This window comes from Coregonus lavaretus (genome assembly GCF_964263955.1).
Source record: "Coregonus lavaretus genome assembly, chromosome: 5".
Taxonomy (NCBI): Eukaryota; Metazoa; Chordata; class Actinopteri; order Salmoniformes; family Salmonidae; genus Coregonus; species Coregonus lavaretus.
Window position 1 is genome coordinate 21601062 of NC_139992.1, and position 18876 is coordinate 21619937.

At 42.6% G+C, this 18876-nt stretch overlaps 1 protein-coding gene across 1 annotated transcript; it reads left to right on the forward strand.

Annotated features, from left to right (window-relative positions):
* The first annotated feature begins 308 nt into the window (after positions 1-308).
* On the forward strand, positions 309-18221 carry LOC311129489 (tumor necrosis factor ligand superfamily member 11-like). The gene is made up of 4 exons (XM_084161779.1): positions 309-507; positions 3345-3380; positions 17158-17293; positions 17541-18221. The coding sequence occupies exons 1-4, from the start codon at positions 313-315 to the stop codon at positions 18002-18004; spliced, it is 831 nt and encodes a 276-aa protein (XP_084017905.1). The 5' UTR covers positions 309-312; the 3' UTR covers positions 18005-18221.
* Positions 18222-18876: the final 655 nt, after the last annotated feature.

Consider the following 18876-nt stretch of genomic DNA (forward strand, 5'->3'; position numbering starts at 1 on the left):
GGTGACTGCTCGTTTGGCTGGAGGCGGTTTGACGCGCCGCAACTGCTGTGTGTTATAAAGAGCCCGGTCTAGATTAACCTGTCCTGTACGGTTATGGTTCTGTGTATGTTTGTGTGTATGCACAGCGTTGTCTTTAAGGGTAGCACACACACACCAGACTAAATATCACTTTCGTCTGATTGGCTGTCTCTCTACAAAGGGAGCCGCTAGTCTTCTGCCCACCCACTGTTTATAGCTCTCCTCTATCAGAAGTTCAGAACTTCCTTCCTTCCAGTGAGAGTAGTCTATTCATCTAGAGCACCAGGACTCATCATGGCAGCTAATGATTACCGAGGCTACCTGAGGAACCACGCCGACATGGAGGGCGCTCAGCCCCGCTACCACCCGTCCCATGGCTCGGAACCGACCTATAGACCTTTTATATTCGTTACTCTGGCTATTATGGGATTGCTGCAGATTGCATCGAGTGTGGCGATCTTGTTACACTTGACAGGTTATCTCCAAGAGGTAAGACACCATTTTCAAGACGCACAACGGCTGATAACAGAACTATGCGACACACTTGCGAGTTGCGACATGTGCACAGGTGCGCGTCAGCATTTTATCTTGAACTTGCGGGTGGCTACTTTAAGTTAGACTTTAAACAAGCAACCTGACAATAGGGTAGAACAATCTGCAAAGTTGTTGCACAGTTTTTAAATTGAAATGTACTTATATTATGTTTAAAATGGAGAGTGAAAAGTAGGCTACATTAAACAGTTGTGTTCTTTGCATTGCTTTGGAATACCCAAACATATGGCCTTTTGCTGTTTCAAGCGCACAGGGTTGAATGTCATTCAAGCTTGCAGGTTTGCGGATACAGTTTGGGCTCGCAACTTCTTGAAAACTTGCAGCTGAGGTGCGCGAGCACTTTCATTTTGAACAATCTGTGCTCTCGACACCAAGTGGCGGTAATTCTGTGAACTTGTCCCCAATAGTAAAACCAGCTGTCAGCTCTGAAATAGCATATTTCTCTACTGATGAGATTGTCTGCCCAGATGATAAGGAGGTAAGTTATTTCAGCAAGCCAGTATTTTCCATGTCACAGACCTTATCAAAGCAATCTCCCGTTTTCACAACGATAGTGAGTGTTGCCAAATGGGGATAGTGTAGCCTATATAAATATTTAATTCAAGTAATCTTGTTCGTAAAATACATCTGTTTTTACTTAAGCAGGCATGTTTACTCTGTTATTTACTGTTTTCAGTCGGAAATGTATCAATCATAAACGGAGAATAAACAAATGTTTCTTAAAGTGTATGATGTAGTTTGGGGAGGTGGGCTGCAACAGTTTATAGCCAAGAGGTTTTAAAAACCAACCAATAATCTCTCCTAAAGATGTTTAACTGTTCTCAAATTCAAATCCAAATTTAAAAAATGCTTTATTGACATGAAATAATTACACATTGGTATTGCCAAAGTAACAATACACAATATAAATATTTATCAGCTTTTCTTAGCTCCAGGTCTTCTCCAGTCAAGCCATTGAGCCCTCAGCACAGAGAGAGACAGAATAACATGTCAGTGATATTTATCTGCTTCAGTGCCAGTCAGGTAGCTAACCTGTCATGTACCACTATCACCCTGCACAAGCAGTCTTGTGTAAGACAGCATTAACATTATTTCTGGGTTGTTATTATTGCTTTATGGTGGTTTCTAGAGTTGAATGATAGTCATGTTTCAACATGCCAAACAACAAGAAGACATTTCAGTTCCATCATGATGCTCCATCAGTCTTCACACGTAGGCCTAATGAAGCCCAGCATGGGGTGTGTGTGTATGGAGAGAGCCTGCTGCAGAATGTCAATATTGGTTTGACCTGTCTTTTGGCATAAACACAGTAGTGTGTCGGGAGCTTGTTAACTCCTGGAGACGAGCCCAAGTAGGAGCGAGAGAGAGGGGGGCGGAGAGAAGGACAGAGATAGGGGGGGATTGATGAGAATGAGATATAGCTAGATAGAGTTAGGGAGAGAAAGAGAACGGGAGACCGGCAGAAAAAGAGAGGGAGAGAGATGGTAGTGATGGGGGGGAAAAAACGATACATTTACATATCAGGATATTATTTTTGGCAATGTATCGTTTTAACAATATCATTGCGCTAGTTGGCTGTGCCTGCATCAAAACTCCAGCTTTTTTCCTTCATAGCTTGTTCTCCATCTTCTTTTTAAATAGGGAGCCAATTTGTTTTCAGCACTTTTATTTCCATGACTGATCAAAACAAATTTTTCTCATGGCTCTCTTGTCTCTGCAGCAGCCATATAGTGAGCAATATGTTTGGAACATCGAATCACAATAAAATCACAGTATCGAATCACAATACATATAGAATTGTGAGAATCGCAATACATATCGTATCGGCACCTAAGTATCGTGATAATATCATATTGTGATGTCCCTTGCAATTTCCTGCCCTAAGAGATGGTTCAGGTGGTAGAGCATTGCGCTTGCAACGGCAGGGTTGTGGGTTTGATTCCCACGGGGGTTTGATTCCCAGTATGAAAAAGTATGAACATTTATGCACTCACTACTGTAAGTCGATCTGGATAAGAGCTTTTGCTAAATGACTTAAATGTAAAAATGGGAGATGTATTTGGCACGAGGACCAGATTGAGTTGGTAAACGGATGCAGAGAGAACCTTTGCTGTGAGCCACCAAACCACCTATTAAAGTCTCCCATTCAGACTGTCCTGACTTGGTCCTGGAGTAAGGGACCGTCTGATTGAGCTGAATTAGCTCTCTACTAAGTGAAGGGAAAAAGAGACACTGAGCCGTTCTCTGAATAAACAAACAATCTTCCCGATGACAGCCCATATGGTAGCACTTTGAGGTGACTCATGATATAGTAGGCCCCAGATATTGGCACTACACCACTCCCCCTGTCTGAACACCTGTAGGAGTTACTGTATCTGATGGGGGAGCAGGAGGCAGCACAGCACCATGCCTCAGGAGGAATGTGCTGCTCTAGGCTGTTTCTAAACACTCATCAGACTCTGAGGAGCTGATAGACCAGGATGTACAGGACATCTGGTTCTAGATTGGGGTATAGGGATGGGAATGGGTATGGTTATGGGCAATAGTTGAAGAGGCCTGGTGCTGACCAGAACAGAGAACTGGCACCTCTAATCTATGGATACACTGCCTGCCAAGCAGTCACTAAATGTCAGAGTAGGTCTTCCAGGTTTCAGTCAGTGAATTGTGACACGCTTGAGGCTCCCTGTCAACAAACTGTGTCTGTTTTACTCTGATAAATTAAGGGGATTGTTAGGTAATATGTGTCTTCCTAATGCCTGTGTTTCTGTTTCCAGGTCGATCTCTCCTCCGCCCCGCAGCAGCTAATGGAGGTGAGTCGACCCCTGTCTGATCATAATAACCAGTACTCTCATTGGTCCACATTAGAGGGTTTTTACTGTACTGTTCTGTACTTCCTGGTAAGGTACAATGAATAGGCCTATGTTTGTCATTAAAGCTCAGAGATTGTTGGGTTATACTTTATTTTACAATCTTATATCAGATGTTATTTAGTTACACAATTTGGTATACAGTGGGGGAAAAAAGTATTTAGTCAGCCACCAATTGTGCAAGTTCTCCCACTTAAAAAGATGAGAGAGGCCTGTAATTTTCATCATAGGTACACGTCAACTATGACAGACAAAATGAGAAAAAACAAATCCAGAAAATCACATTGTAGGATTTTTAATGAATTTATTTGCAAATTATGGTGGAAAATAAGTATTTGGTCAATAAAAGTTTCTCAATACTTTGTTATATACCCTTTGTTGGCAATGACACAGGTCAAACGTTTTCTGTAAGTCTTCACAAGGTTTTCACACACTGTTGCTGGTATTTTGGCCCATTCCTCCATGCAGATCTCCTCTAGAGCAGTGATGTTTTGGGGCTGTCGCTGGGCAACACAGACACTTTCAAATCCCTCCAAAGATTTTCTAAGGGGTTGAGATCTGGAGACTGGCTAGGCCACTCCAGGACCTTGAAATGCTTCTTACGAAGCCACTCCTTCGTTGCCCGGGCGGTGTGTTTGGGATCATTGTCATGCTGAAAGACCCAGCCACGTTTCATCTTCAATGCCCTTGCTGATAGGAGGTTTTCACTCAAAATCTCACGATACATGGCCCCATTCATTCTTTCCTTTACACGGATCAGTCGTCCTGGTCCCTTTGCAGAAAAACAGCCCCAAAGCATGATGTTTCCACCCCCATGCTTCACAGTAGGTATGGTGTTCTTTGGATGCAACTCAGCATTCTTTGTCCTCCAAACACGACGAGTTGAGTTTTTACCAAAAAGTTATATTTTGGTTTCATCTGACCATATGACATTCTCCCAATCCTCTTCTGGATCATCCAAATGCACTCTAGCAAACTTCAGACGAGCCTGGACATGTACTGGCTTAAGCAGGGGGACACATCTGGCACTGCAGGATTTGAGTCCCTGGCGGCGTAGTGTGTTACTGATGGTAGGCTTTGTTACTTTGGTCCCAGCTCTCTGCAGGTCATTCACTAGGTCCCCCTGTGTGGTTCTGGGATTTTTGCTCACCGTTCTTGTGATCATTTTGACCCCACAGGGTGAGATCTTGCGTGGAGCCCCAGATCGAGGGAGATTATCAGTGGTCTTGTATGTCTTCCATTTCCTAATAATTGCTCCCACAGTTGATTTCTTCAAACCAAGCTGCTTACCTATTGCAGATTCAGTCTTCCCAGCCTGGTGCAGGTCTACAATTTTGTTTCTGGTGTCCTTTGACAGCTCTTTGGTCTTGGCCATAGTGGAGTTTGGAGTGTGACTGTTTGAGGTTGTGGACAGGTGTCTTTTATACTGATAACAAGTTCAAACAGGTGCCATTAATACAGGTAACGAGTGGAGGACAGAGGAGCCTCTTAAAGAAGAAGTTACAGGTCTGTGAGAGCCAGAAATCTTGCTTGTTTGTAGGTGACCAAATACTTATTTTCCACCATAATTTGCAAATAAATTCATTAAAAATCCTACAATGTGATTTTCTGGAGAGAAAAAATCTCAATTTGTCTGTCATAGTTGACGTGTACCTATGATGAAAATTACAGGCCTCTCTCATCTTTTTAAGTGGGAGAACTTGCACAATCGGTGGCTGACTACATACTTTTTTCCCCCACTGTAATAAAAAAGGTAATTGCCATTTCGAAGTAAATCAGATTACAGTATTTTATCAGATTACAGTATCTACAGGATATCAATTCCAAAGCAGTTTCCTTTTTGGCTTCATTCATTGATTCTTTGACACGAAACAGCTTTGTCCTGTATGTGAGTTAGCCTATGCAGTCCTATTTGGTCAAACCAGAATATCAATAGCTAGGGCAAACTACTGTATTTCACCAAGGGAAAAAGGTGTTACTATAACAGATTACACCTGGTAAGCATTTCCTCCTATGATTTGCATCCAGGAATGAACAGTATTATCAGCATGGGGTGGTAAAACTTTAAAAGCATGGTGAAACAACATCTATATTAAAACCAAAACAAAGTTACCCATTCTAAAATGTGTGCTTAGTCGTGCTTTTCCCATGGTTCTGTATTTGTGCATACCACAGCAAATTTACACCCTAAGCCAAACCCAGCTTCAAACCCTAACCTCAGTGTGGTCAGGAGCCTGTAGAGAGGTCAAGCCATGCTCACAGTCCCTACCCACTGATCAGGGGTCAGATATGTTTCATCTCCCTAATAAAGTGAGGATTGGGGGGTAGGCCTGGAGTCAGATTTGCCTGTAGTTTACTGTATTGTACATGGGGCACCAATCAAATGATGTCATGGTTTGGCGTTGGTGATTGCTAAGTGTCCTGAGTAACCTTCACTCATCAGTAACAATGGCATAGCATACGTATGTGTGTGTGCCTTGAGTAATCTTCGCTCATCAGTAACAGTGGCGTCGAAGAGTGGTCGCGGCGGAATGCACCATTGTTGGGGTCTGTAAATCCTTTTTGGAACATTCCGCCATCTCGCTGGCACAGGTTTCCCCTGGCAACAGCAGAATCTTTCCAGGAATTAAAACAACACAGAATGAAAGGAATCCGCTCTGCTTTGCTTAGCTGTGTTTAGTTTCCCATAATGTATTTTGAATTTGCCCTTGTTGCCCCGAGGAGTGCTTAGACAAACCACCCACTCTGCTCTGCTGTCTCTGCTCTGCCTTGGACTGAGGATGCCTCTGTGTCATCAGACTAACATCTCGGAGTGGGATGGTTCCCATGTTGTAGTCTCAACCCTGCTCCAGCCTCCTGGCTCCAGGCTGCAGAGTGAACCCTGCTCTAGGCTTTATGAGGTGTGAGGCTGACAGGTCCGTTTGGCTCCCTGTGTGTTATCATAGAGCCTGCCCTGAGATGTGTGTGAGTGCATTGTGATAGTCTTCCCTGGGACCAGTGTTACTTTGCTGACAAATGAGTGGGTTTGTTAAAGAGCAGGCATTATTAAGAGCTGTCACATCTCATGTTTGCCTTTGTTAAGTGCTCTTTGATTTGAGGCAGGATCCAGACAGATTAGGCCTACAGTGGGCTGGCTGCTATGGACCTGTGGTCAGCCTGATGGCGGGAGGGTCAGAGAGCATAGGATACTCAGAGCTCAATGGGTTGGAACGGATGACTCATGGCTGTAGTCTATTGGACAGTGGACTGAACTGGGTGAAAGGTGATACAATAGAATAATACAGTGCATCACTGGAGTGGATAACTACAGTCCTGCAGTAAAACAGTTACAACCCCAGCCTGAGCCAATTCTCTGTAGCTCTGTAGCTTTCTCGCGAACATAATCCTCTCTTCCTGGTAAGGAGGTATGAGGTGGTCGAGTGTCTCACCACAAATCAAAGCTAAATGCCAGATTGTGGGGCCAGGGGGGAGTTAGTTCGTGATTTCTCCGTAGCCTTGGCCAAACTTGTTTACCCTGTCTAATTCTAAACCACTTTTATATAAACATGTTTACACAGCAAATTGTTTTTGGAAGAGAGACTGATCTTGGACTGAACATTGTACAAGTCTGTCTGCTCCTGTTTTGTGAGTAAATATACAATACTTAATATTAGTGTTATACAGGTGCATTAATGGTGCTGCAAACCACAGTGATGATCATTCCAGGGCAATAGTCTATTTTAAATTAAATGTTCTGTGCCATTCCTATTCAGAGGTGTTGTGTGTGTATTTGTGGTTTTCAGGTAATTTAAGAACAATCTTTAACAGTGTTCAAGTCAACACTTCACTTCTGTTTTTGGTATTTAATTGTATTTATTGGCTCGAGGTAAAGAGGAGATGACATTTCAGGCATACTAGGGCTGATCATAATGTGGGAAATTATACTGAAATTATAAAACAAGTTGAAACATCTACAGGATGTCTCTGTTCTGGAAGTAAGTGTCTCTAGCAGACAGTAGGTTTTCACATGGAACCCGTTCAGTGAGGCAGGCAGGCATGCAGTCTGTTTACTTGCATTGAGACTGTGTTTTGCTCCATGTGCTGCGTCTTGTCTCCAGTCTATGTACTGTAGCTCAGACTGGGGATACACATGTCATCGCACCACTCCAGGGGTGAATCTAATCAGATTTAGAAGTGGTGCCAGAACTGTGAAAGGAACAGCCATCTGACAGGTGACATTACCCAGCAGCCCTAGGGTCCCAGAACCAGACCACAATTTATGGTGCTCCTCACAACTCAGAGCTCCGGGCTTAGAGGTTCACTAGGCAGAACTAATGGAAGGTATGTGGGAAACACACCTACTGTACATGCACGCGTGTACACACTCAGCATAAGCTATAATTAAAATAGACAATTAAATAAGCATTGGTTGAAATATGTGGCACTAGCAACTGCTTAGAAAGTATTATGATTGGGCTAACGATAAATCACTTCTAGATAGAGGTTTGCGGTCACTAGAGTTCTCATTCTCAGCTCGAACCTTATGGCAGTCCAGGCCTCAAATTCTGTGAATTGATTCGGGCTGGGCGGGTTTTGGGCTTGCCGTGCTGTATTAAGAAAATAAAAAAACTGCGTGTCTGCGCACCTTTTAGCCTACTACGGCTCTCTCTCAGCCGCAGCAGCTGCAGACACTAGCGGTGCCAGGATTCCAATATTGGCTGGGCCAGAGCAATTTGTGGCCATGATGAAACTTATTTTTCTGATGATTTGAAATGTTTCAATTTAGCGATTCGCATAGGCTGGAGTGCACTCGGGAGAATGATGATCCATGAGACCATGACAGGCAGCGTATCTCCGTATCAGGAGAAGCCCATATTCCAATGGCATCTGTTATTAATGCCGATACAGCGCCTTCAGAAAGTATTGACACCACTTGACTTCTTCCACATTTTGTGTTACAGCCTGAATTTAAAATGGATTAAATTGAGATTGTGTGTCACTGGCCTACACACAATACCCCATAATGTCAAAGTGGAATTCTGTTTTTAGACATTTTTACACATTCACTAGAAATGAAACGCTGAAATGTCTTGAGTCAATAAGTATTCAACCCCTTTGTTATGGAAAGCCTAAATACGTTCAGGAGTAGAAATGTGTTTAACAAGTCACATAATAAGTTGCATGGACTCTCTGTGTGCAATAATAGGGTTTAACATGATTTTTGAATGACTACCTCATCTCTGTACCCCACACATACAATTAAGACCAGGAGGGTTTTCCAATGCCCCGCAAAGAAGGGCACTTATTGGTAGATGGGTAAAAATAAAAAAAGCAGACGTTGAATATCCCTTAGAGCATGGTGAAGTTATTAATTACACTTTGGATGGTGTATCAATACACCCAGTCACTACAAAGATACAGGCGTCCTTGCTAACTCAGTTGCTGGAGAGGAAGGAAACCGCTCAGGGATTTCACCATGAGGCCAATGGTGACTTTAAAACAGTTACATTGTTCTTCAAGATGTGTTTAAAACTATCTGGCCTTAATGGCCATGTACTCTTATAATGGCCACCCCTCAGAGCCTGGTTCCTCTCTAGGGTTCTTCCTACTGGAGTTTCCTGCCTTTTCTAGGGAGTTTTTCCTTGCCACCGTGCTTCTACATCTGCATTGCTTGCTGTTTGGAATTTTAGGCTGGGTTTCTGTATAAGCACTTTGTGACATCTGCTGATGTAAAAAGGGCTTTATAAATACATTTGATTGATTGATTGAATTTCATTGATTTAATGGCTGTGATAGGAGAAAACTGAGGATGGATCAACAACGTTGTAGTTACTCCACAATACTAACCTAAATGACCAAGTGAAAAGAAGGAAGTAAAAGATAAAACAATTCCAAAACATGCATCCTGTTTCCAATAAGGCACTGAAATAAAACTGTAAAAAATGTGGCAAAGAAATTAACTTTTTGTCCTGAATACAAAACATTATGTTTGGGGCAAATCCAACACATCACTGAGTACCACTCTTCATATTTTCAAGCATGGTGGTGGCTGCATCATTTTATCGGTATGCTTGTCATCGGCAAGGACTAGGGAGTTTCTTTTTTGTTGATAATATAAATGGAATAGAGCTAAGCACAGGCAAAATCCTAGAGGAAAACCTGGTTCAGTCTGTTTTCCAACAGACACTGGGAGACAAATTCACCTTTCAGCAGGACAATAACCTAAAACACAAGCCAAATATACACTGGATGACATTGAATGTTCCTGAGTGGCCTAGTTACAGTTTTGACTTAAATCGGCTTGAAAATCTATGGCAAGGCTTGAAAATGGTTGTTTAGCAATGATCAACACCAACTTGACAGAGCTTGAAGAATAATAAATAAAGTGCTAATATTGTACAATCCAGGTGTGCAAAGCTCTTGAGACTTACCCAGAAAGACTCACAGCTGTAATCGCTGCCAAAGGTGATTTTAACATCTATTGACTCAGGGGGGTGTTTTCTGTTTTCTTTCATTTTCAATAAATTTGCTAACATTTTTAAAAACATGTTTTCACTTTGTCATTATGGGGTATTGTGTGTAGATGGGTGAGACAAAATCTATTTAATCCATTTTGAATTCAGGTTGTAACACAACAAAATGTGGAATAAGTAAAGGGGTATGAATACTTTCTGAAGGCACTAACAAAATACACCCTAGGACTGTGCCTTGCTGGACTATCAAAAGTAGACCCATAACTGATCCAAATGTTTTCCTAATCAAACATGCATTCAAAACACAGGGCTTTTGAACATTTATTCAAATTGTTTTTTAATTTATTTAGTGTTTAATTATTCAAGGCTCCCTTTGTTATTTCATTAAAAAATAAAATGCTTTATTTTATTTAAAGGCATGAATGACTCATATGCTGTGTAATGACAAATGTAATGATTGATTGGTTATATTGAAGTAGGATACGTTACATTAAGGCAGATAAAACAGGATGCACTCTCACAGCTCGATGGTGGATAGATTATATAAGGCTACTACGTGAGTCAAAGGCAAAATAATACACTTGATTTAGGCTGCATTATGGCATGCTACAGTGGGGGGGAAAAAGTATTTAGTCAGCCACCAATTGTGCAAGTTCTCCCACTTTAAAAAGATGAGAGAGGCCTGTAATTTTCATCATAGGTACACGTCAACTATGACAGACAAAATGAGAATTTTTTTTCATCCAGAAAATCACATTGTAGGATATTTAATGAATTTATTTGCAAATTATGGTGGAAAATAAGTATTTGGTCAATAACAAAAGTTTCTCAATACTTTGTTATATACCCTTTGTTGGCAATGACACAGGTCAAACGTTTTCTGTAAGTCTTCACAAGGTTTTCACACACTGTTGCTGGTATTTTGGCCCATTCCTCCATGCAGATCTCCTCTAGAGCAGTGATGTTTTGGGGCTGTCGCTGGGCAACACAGACTTTCAACTCCCTCCAAAGATTTTCTATGGGGTTGAGATCTGGAGACTGGCTAGGCCACTCCAGGACCTTGAAATGCTTCACTCCTTCGTTGCCCGGGCGGTGTGTTTGGGATCATTGTCATGCTGAAAGACCCAGCCACATTTAATCTTCAATGCCCTTGCTGATGGAAGGAGGTTTTCACTCAAAATCTCACAATACATGGCCCCATTCATTCTTTCCTTTACACGGATCAGTCGTCCTTGTCCCTTTGCAGAAAAACAGCCCCAAAGCATGATGTTTCCACCCCCATGCTTCACAGTAGGTATGGTGTTCTTTGGATGCAACTCAGCATTCTTTGTCCTCCAAACACGACGAGTTGAGTTTTTACCAAAAAGTTATATTTTGGTTTCATCTGACCATATGACATTCTCCCAATCCTCTTCTGGATCATCCAAATGCACTCTAGCAAACTTCAGACGGGCCTGGACATGTACTGGCTTAAGCAGGGGGACACATCTGGCACTGCAGGATTTGAGTCCCTGGCGGCGTAGTGTGTTACTGATGGTAGGATTTGTTACTTTGGTCCCAGCTCTCTGCAGGTCATTCACTAGGTCCCCCTGTGTGGTTCTGGGATTTTTGCTCTCCGTTCTTGTGATCATTTTGACCCCACGGGGTGAGATCTTGTGTGGAGCCCCAGATCGAGGGAGATTATCAGTGGTCTTGTATGTCTTCCATTTCCTAATAATTGCTCCCACAGTTGATTTCTTCAAACCAAGCTGCTTACCTATTGCAGATTCAGTCTTCCCAGCCTGGTGCAGGTCTACAATTTTGTTTCTGGTGTCCTTTGACAGCTCTTTGGTCTTGGCCATAGTGGAGTTTGGAGTGTGACTGTTTGAGGTTGTGGACAGGTGTCTTTTATACTGATAACAAGTTCAAACAGGTGACATTAATACAGGTAACAAGTGGAGGACAGAGGAGCCTCTTAAAGAAGAAGTTACAGGTCTGTGAGAGCCAGAAATCTTGCTTGTTTGTAGGTGACCAAATACTTATTTTCCACCATAATTTGCAAATAAATTCATTACAAATCCTACAATGTGATTTTCTGGAGAAAAAAAATCTCATTTTGTCTGTCATAGTTGACGTGTACCTATGATGAAAATTACAGGCCTCTCTCATCTTTTTAAGTGGGAGAACTTGCACAATTGGTGGCTGACTAAATACTTTTTTCCCCCACTGTATCTGTTTTTTCAATCTCATGGCTCTATGTAGTACTGTATAGTCTGTTCTTGACTCTGGGATTGTGAAGAGAGCTTTGGTGCCATGTCTTGTGGGGTATGCATGGGTGTCCGAGCTGTGTGCTAGTAGTTTAAACAGACACCTCGGTGCATTCAGCATGTCAACACTTCTTACAGAAACTAGTAGTGATGAAGTCAATCTCTCTTCCACTTTGAGCCATAAGATGTATTCATGTTAGCTCTCCGTGTACATTTACGGGCCAGCCGTGCTGCCCTGTTCTGAGCCAATTGTTATTTTCCGTGGTCCCTCTTTGTGGCACCTGACCACACGACTGAACAGTAGTCCAGGTGCAACAAAACTAGAGCCTGTAGGACCTGCCTTGTTGATAGTGTTGTTAAAAAGGCAGAGTAGCGCTTTATTATGGACTTCTCCCCATCTTAATGTGGCTCGCGAAAGTATTCACCCACCCCCCTTGGCATTTTTCCTATTTTGTTGCCTTACAACCTGGAATTAAAATGGATTTACAATTTAAATTTGATTTACACAACATGCCCACCACTTTGAAGATGCAAAATATTGTTTTTTGTGAAACAAACATGAAATAAGACAACAAAACAGAACTTGAGCGTGCATAACTATTCACCCCCCCCCCCCCCCCCCAAAGTCAATACTTTGTAGAGCCACCTTTTGCAGCAATTACAGCTGCAAGTCTCTTGAGGTATGTCTCTATAAGCTTGTCACATCTAGCCACTGGGATTTTTGCCCATTCTTCAAGGCAAAACTGCTCCAGCTCCTTCAAGTTGGATGGGATCCGCTGGTGTACAGCAATCTATAAGTCATACCACAGATTCTCAATTGGATTGAGGTCTGGGCTTTGACTAGGCCATTCCAAGACATTTAAATGTTTCCCCTTAAACCACTCAAGTGTTGCTTTAGCAGTATGCTTAGGGTCAATGTCCTGCTGGAAGGTGAACCTCCATCCCAGTCTCAAATCTCTGGAAGACTGAAACAGGTTTCCCGCAAGAATGGCCCTGTATTTAGCACCATCCATCATTACTTCAATTCTGACCAGTTTCCCAGTCTCTGCCGAGGGGAAAAACATCCCCACAGCATGATGCTGCCGCCTCCATACTTCACTGTGGGATGGTGTTCTCGGGGTGATGAGAGGTGTTGGGTTTGCGCCAGACATAGCAATTTCCTTGATGGCCAAAAAGCTGCATTTTAGTCTCATCTGACCAGAGTACCTTCTTCCATATGTATGGGGAGTCTCCAACATGCCTTTTGGTGAACACCAAACGTGTTTGCAAATTTTTTCTTTAAGCAATGGGTTTTTTCTGGCCACTCTTCCATAAAGCCCAGCTTTGTGGAGTGTACGGCTTAAAGTGGTCCTATGGACAGATACTCCAATCTCCGCTGTGGAGCTTTGCAGCTCCTTCAGGGTTATCTTTGGTCTCTTTGTTGCCTCTCTGATTAATGCCCTCCTTGCCTGGTCCGTGGGTTTTGGTGGGTGGCCCTCTCTTGGCAGGTTTGTTGTGGTGCCATATTCTTTCGATTTTTTTAATAATGGATTTAATGGTGCTCCGTGGGATGTTCAAAGTTTTGGATATTTTTTTTATAATCCAACCCTGATCTGTACTTCTCCACAACTTTGTCCCTGACCTGTTTGGAGAGCTCCTTGGTCTTCATGGTGCCACTTGCTTGGTGGTGCCCCTTGCTTAGAGGGGGGCCTTTCAGAACAGGTGTGTATATATACTGAGATCATGTGACAGATCATGTGACACTTAGATTGCACGTAACTAATTATGTGACGTCTGAAGGTAATTGGTTGCACCAGATCTTATTTAGGGGCTTCATAGCAAAGGGGGTGAATACATATGCACGCACCATTTTTCCGTTATTTATCTTATAAATTTTTTTGAAACAAGTAATTTTTTTTCATTTTACTTCACCAATTTGGACTATTTTGTGTACAGTGAGGGGAAAAAAGTATTTGATCCCCTGCTGATTTTGTACGTTTGCCCACTGGCAAAAAAAATTATCAGTCTATAATTTTAATGGTAGGTTTACTTGAACAGTGAGAGACAGAATAACAAAAAAATCCAGAAAAACGCATGTCAAAAATGGTATAAATTGATTTGCATTTTAATGAGGGAAATAAGTATTTGACCCCCTCTCAATCAGAAAGATTTCTGTCTCCCAGGTGTCTTTTTATACAGGTAACGAGCTGAGATTAGGAGCACACACTCTTAAAGGGAGTGGTCCTAATCTCAGCTTGTTACCTGTATAAAAGACACCTGTCCACAGAAGCAATCAATCAATCAGATTCCAAACTCTCCACCATGGCCAAAACCAAAGAGCTCTCCAAGGATGTCAGGGACAAGATTGTAGACCTACACAAGGCCGGAATGGGCTGCAAGACCATCGCCAAGCAGCTTGGTGAGAAGGTGACAACAGCTGGTGCGATTATTCGCAAATGGAAGAAACACAAAAGACCTGTCAATCTCCCTCGGCCTGGGGCTCCATGCAATATCTCACCTCGTGGAGTTGCAATGATCATGAGAACGGTGAGGAATCAGCCCAGAACTACACGGGAGGATCTTGTCAATGATCTCAAGGCAGCTGGGACCATAGTCACCAAGAAAACAATTGGTAACACACTACACCGTGAAGGACTGAAATCCTACAGCGCCTGCATGGTCCCCCTGCTCAAGAAAGCACATATACAGGGCCGTCTGAAGTTTGCCAATGAACATCTGAATGATTCAGAGGAGAACTGGGTGAAAGTGTTGTGGTCAGATGAGACCAAAATTGAGCTCTTTGGCATCAACTCAACTCGCCGTGTTTGGAGGAGGAGGAATGCTGCCTATGACCCCAATAACACCATCCCCACCGTCAAACATGGAGGTGGAAACATTATGCTTTGGGGGTGTTTTTCTGCTAAGGGGACAGGACAACTTCACTGCATCAAAGGGATGATGGACGGGGCCATGTACCGTCAAATCTTGGGTGAGAACCTCCTTCCCTCAGCCAGGGCATTGAAAATGGGTCGTGGATGGGTATTCCAGCATGACAATGACCCAAAATACACAGCCAAGGCAACAAAGGAGTGGCTCAAGAAGAAGCACATTAAGGTCCTGGAGTGGCCTAGCCAGTCTCCAGACTTTAATCCCATAGAAAATCTGTGGAGGGAGCTGAAGGTTCGAGTTGCCAAACGTCAGGCTCGAAACCTTAATGACTTGCAGAAGATCTGCAAAGAGGAGTGGGACAAAATCCCTACTGGGATGTGTGCAAACCTGGTGGCCAACTACAAGAAACGTCTGACCTCTGTGATTGCCAACAAGGGTTTTGCCACCAAGTACTAAGTCATGTTTTGCAGAGGGGTCAAATACTTATTTCCCTCATTTAAAATGCAAATCAATTAATATTTTTTTTTATATGCGTTTTTCTGGATTTTGTTGTTGTTATTCTGTCTCTCACTGTTCAAATAAACCTACCATTAAAATTATAGACTGATCATGTCTTTGTCAGTGGGCAAACTTTCAAAATCAGCAGGGGATAAAATACTTTTTTCCCTCACTGTATGTCCATTACATGAAATCCAAATAAAAATCTATTTAAATTACAGGTTGTAATGCAACAAAATAGGAAAAACGCCAAGGGGGATGAATACTTTTGCAAGGCACTGTAGCGACTGTTGTATCAACATGTTTTGACCATGACAATTTACAATCCAGGTTTACTCCAAGCAGTTTAGTCACCTCAACTTGCTCAATTTCTACATGATTTATTACAAGATTTAGTTGAGGTTTAGGTTTTAGTGAATGATTTGTCTCAAATACAATGCTTTTAGTTTTTGAAGTATTTAGGACTAACTTATTCCTTGCCACCCATTCTGAAACTAACTGCAGCTCTTTGTTAAGTGTTGCAGTGATTTCACTCGCTGTAGTAGCTGACGTGTATAGTGTTGAGTATGCGCAAACATAGACACACTGGCTTTACTCAAGGCCAGTAGCATGTCATTAGTAAAGATTGAAAAAAGTAAGTGGCCTAGACAGCTGCCCTGGGGAATTCCTGAATCTACCTGGATTATGTTAGAGAGGCTTCCATTTAAAGAACACCCTCTGTGTTCTGTTAGACAGGTAACTCTTTATCCACAATATAGCAGAGGGTGTAAAGCCATAACACAAGTTTTTCCATCAGCAGACTATGATCGATAATGTCAAAAGCCACACTGAAGTCTAAAAAAACTGCTCCCACAATATTTTTATCATAAATTTCTCTCAGCCAATAATCAGTCATTTCTGTAAGTGACGTGCTTGTTGAATGTCCTTCCCTATAAGCATGGTGAAAGTCTGTAGCATTGTATTTGTTTACTAAGGGATGGTAACAGGCTGATTGGTCGGCTATTTGAGTCAGTGAAGGGGTTTTTACTATTCTTTGGTAGCGGAATTACTTTTGCTTCCGTCCAGGCCTGAGGGCACACACTTTCTTGTAGATTTATATATGACTGTAAGTCGCTTTGGATAAAAGCATCTGCTAAATGGCTTATTATTATTATTATTATTATTATTATTATTATCATAATAATAATAATAATAATACCTGCTAAACTTTGTACTCGACCAATACAATTGTATTTTATTGATGGCTGTTTCCTCGTCTCCTCACTCTGCTGCCATCCGCCTCCGCCGCATTGTTCTCAACACCAGTTTAAATCAAGATACTGTCTAGGAATCTGGCTTTTTTTTGGGGGGGGGGGGTTGGGCTCATTTCATTTCTGTGATGTTGGGCCGGGCCTGGGCTCGGGCATCAGCTCATGGACTCGAATTTTCAAGCCTGATAAGAACTTTAGCGGTCACTCACTCTCTCTGAATTTGTCAAACTATTCTACAAGCTACACTACAAAATGACCCAGCACTATCAAGCGTTCTTTGAGTGACTGCTTTGTTTGAACAGGTCATTAAAACTACTGTTGATACCAGAGTTCCCAAGCTCTCATTGTCCACCCTGCTCTGACATGCATTGTAGCGTTCCGTTGATGACCCTTTCCATTTCCACAGGAAGTGCAGATGGAACCCATCATGTTCGACGCCCTGAAGGACCCGAGGAAAGGCAGACAACGCTGCAAGAACCAGGGGAGGGAGATGCTTCCGTCAGCTCATCTACCAATCAGAGCAACTATGGACTACGTGAAGAGTAAGCCCATAGCAAAAGCCAACAGTAAGCCGCAGCTTACAGCTAGAACTAGCCTACTGCAACCAATACTAATATACAGTACAAAGGTGAAAATAAAATTCTGTCTCTTTGACAGATTTGACTAATAACATAATCATTGAAGTTTTGACTGACTTATTGATTGATTGACTGATTGTATTACTGATAAGTTTATCAACTGACTGATTGATTCTTTAATTGATTGGCTGTTGTATTTGTATTGTTCCAGAAGGGGAGCTGAGAGCAGCTATGATCCATTGGGACGAGGCGCAGGGCCACCTGAAGAAGATGCGTTACCATGACGGCCGTCTCCTGGTGGACGAACCAGGCCTGTACTCCGTCTACGCCAAGACCTGTTTCCGCTACTACGACCTGGGACCTGAGACAGAGCCCGGCGGTGCCCCTGAACACGCCATCGCCACGCCCCAGGCCGTGGACGTAAGCAACGCCCAGCTCATCCAGTACATCTCCCACGAGAAACACACATCCCTGCCCAGCAAGTCTGTGGTGCTGATGAAGACAGGCAGCACCATGCACTGGAATAACTCTCAGTATAACATGTACTGTGCCCAGCAGGGCAGGGGGGTGATGCTACAGCAAGGGGATGGACTGTTTGTTAATGTGTCCAATGCCTGGATGCTGGATCCTGAACCAGAGGGGACGTACTTTGGGGCGATCAAGATAGGGAACTGAAACCGCGTACAGAGGAGGAGGAGGATGTGCTACTGAACGTTCTGTAGACGTAACTGCCAAAGAACCACTGAGAGATAGACAGAGCACTTGTTGTATGTAAGATTACTGAATTTGTATTTGATTTGTTTTTGTTTTTTATTGAAAGGAATGGGCTATGTTGCTCTTCACCAGATAGAGAATTAAGATACGCAGTCATTTAGGTGAGGTGTTATGGATACCTCCGGTCACTCACTAGGCCTTCAACAAATCCCATATGCCGTTCATACACTTAACCTGTTCCTTATGGTCCAAAACGGCACTGGATGCTTTTTAGTTTAACATTTTACACAGTTGATAGTTATCAACCATTTTAGATTGTTGATATTTGTCATTCCAGGGAGCACTTTTGAAAAATGTTTTTAGAATGTTTTTCCAAGCATAGCAGTGTGAATTCTATCTTCTGTTTATCAACCGACACAAAGTCATTCCTCATCGCTAGTCTGGCCCCTCATAGTTTACATAACATTGTCATCGTCTTCAACAGAAGCACAACTGGGGTATTTTGTTTATAACTGAGGAGAGTTTCCACCAGTGAACTCTTTAGTACACTCTTAGAAAAAAGGGTTCTTCGGCTGTCCCCATAGGAGAACCCTTTTTGGTTCCAGGTAGAACCCTTTAAAAGTGCTATCTAGACCCTAAAAGGGCTTTTCAGCTGTCTCTATAGGAGAACCCATAGGAGAACCCCTTTGGTTCCAGGAAAGGGTTCTATGTGGAACTCAAAAGGGTTCTACCTGAAACCAAAGGGGTTCTTCAAAGGGTTCTCCTATGGAGACAGCCGAAGAGCCCTTTTAGGGTCTAGATAGCACTTTTATTTTGTTCTTATTTTTTGTACC

What these genes read in the sequence shown, in the direction of transcription:
- LOC311129489 (XM_084161779.1), top strand. Translation starts at nt 313, where the DNA reads ATGGCAGCTAATGATTACCGAGGCTACCTGAGGAACCACGCCGACATG. An exon ending in TGACAGGTTATCTCCAAGAG is followed by an intron (nt 508 to 3,344) that starts GTAAGACACCAT and finishes TTCTGTTTCCAG; the next exon opens with GTCGATCTCTCCTCCGCCCC. An exon ending in CCCCGCAGCAGCTAATGGAG is followed by an intron (nt 3,381 to 17,157) that starts GTGAGTCGACCC and finishes CCATTTCCACAG; the next exon opens with GAAGTGCAGATGGAACCCAT.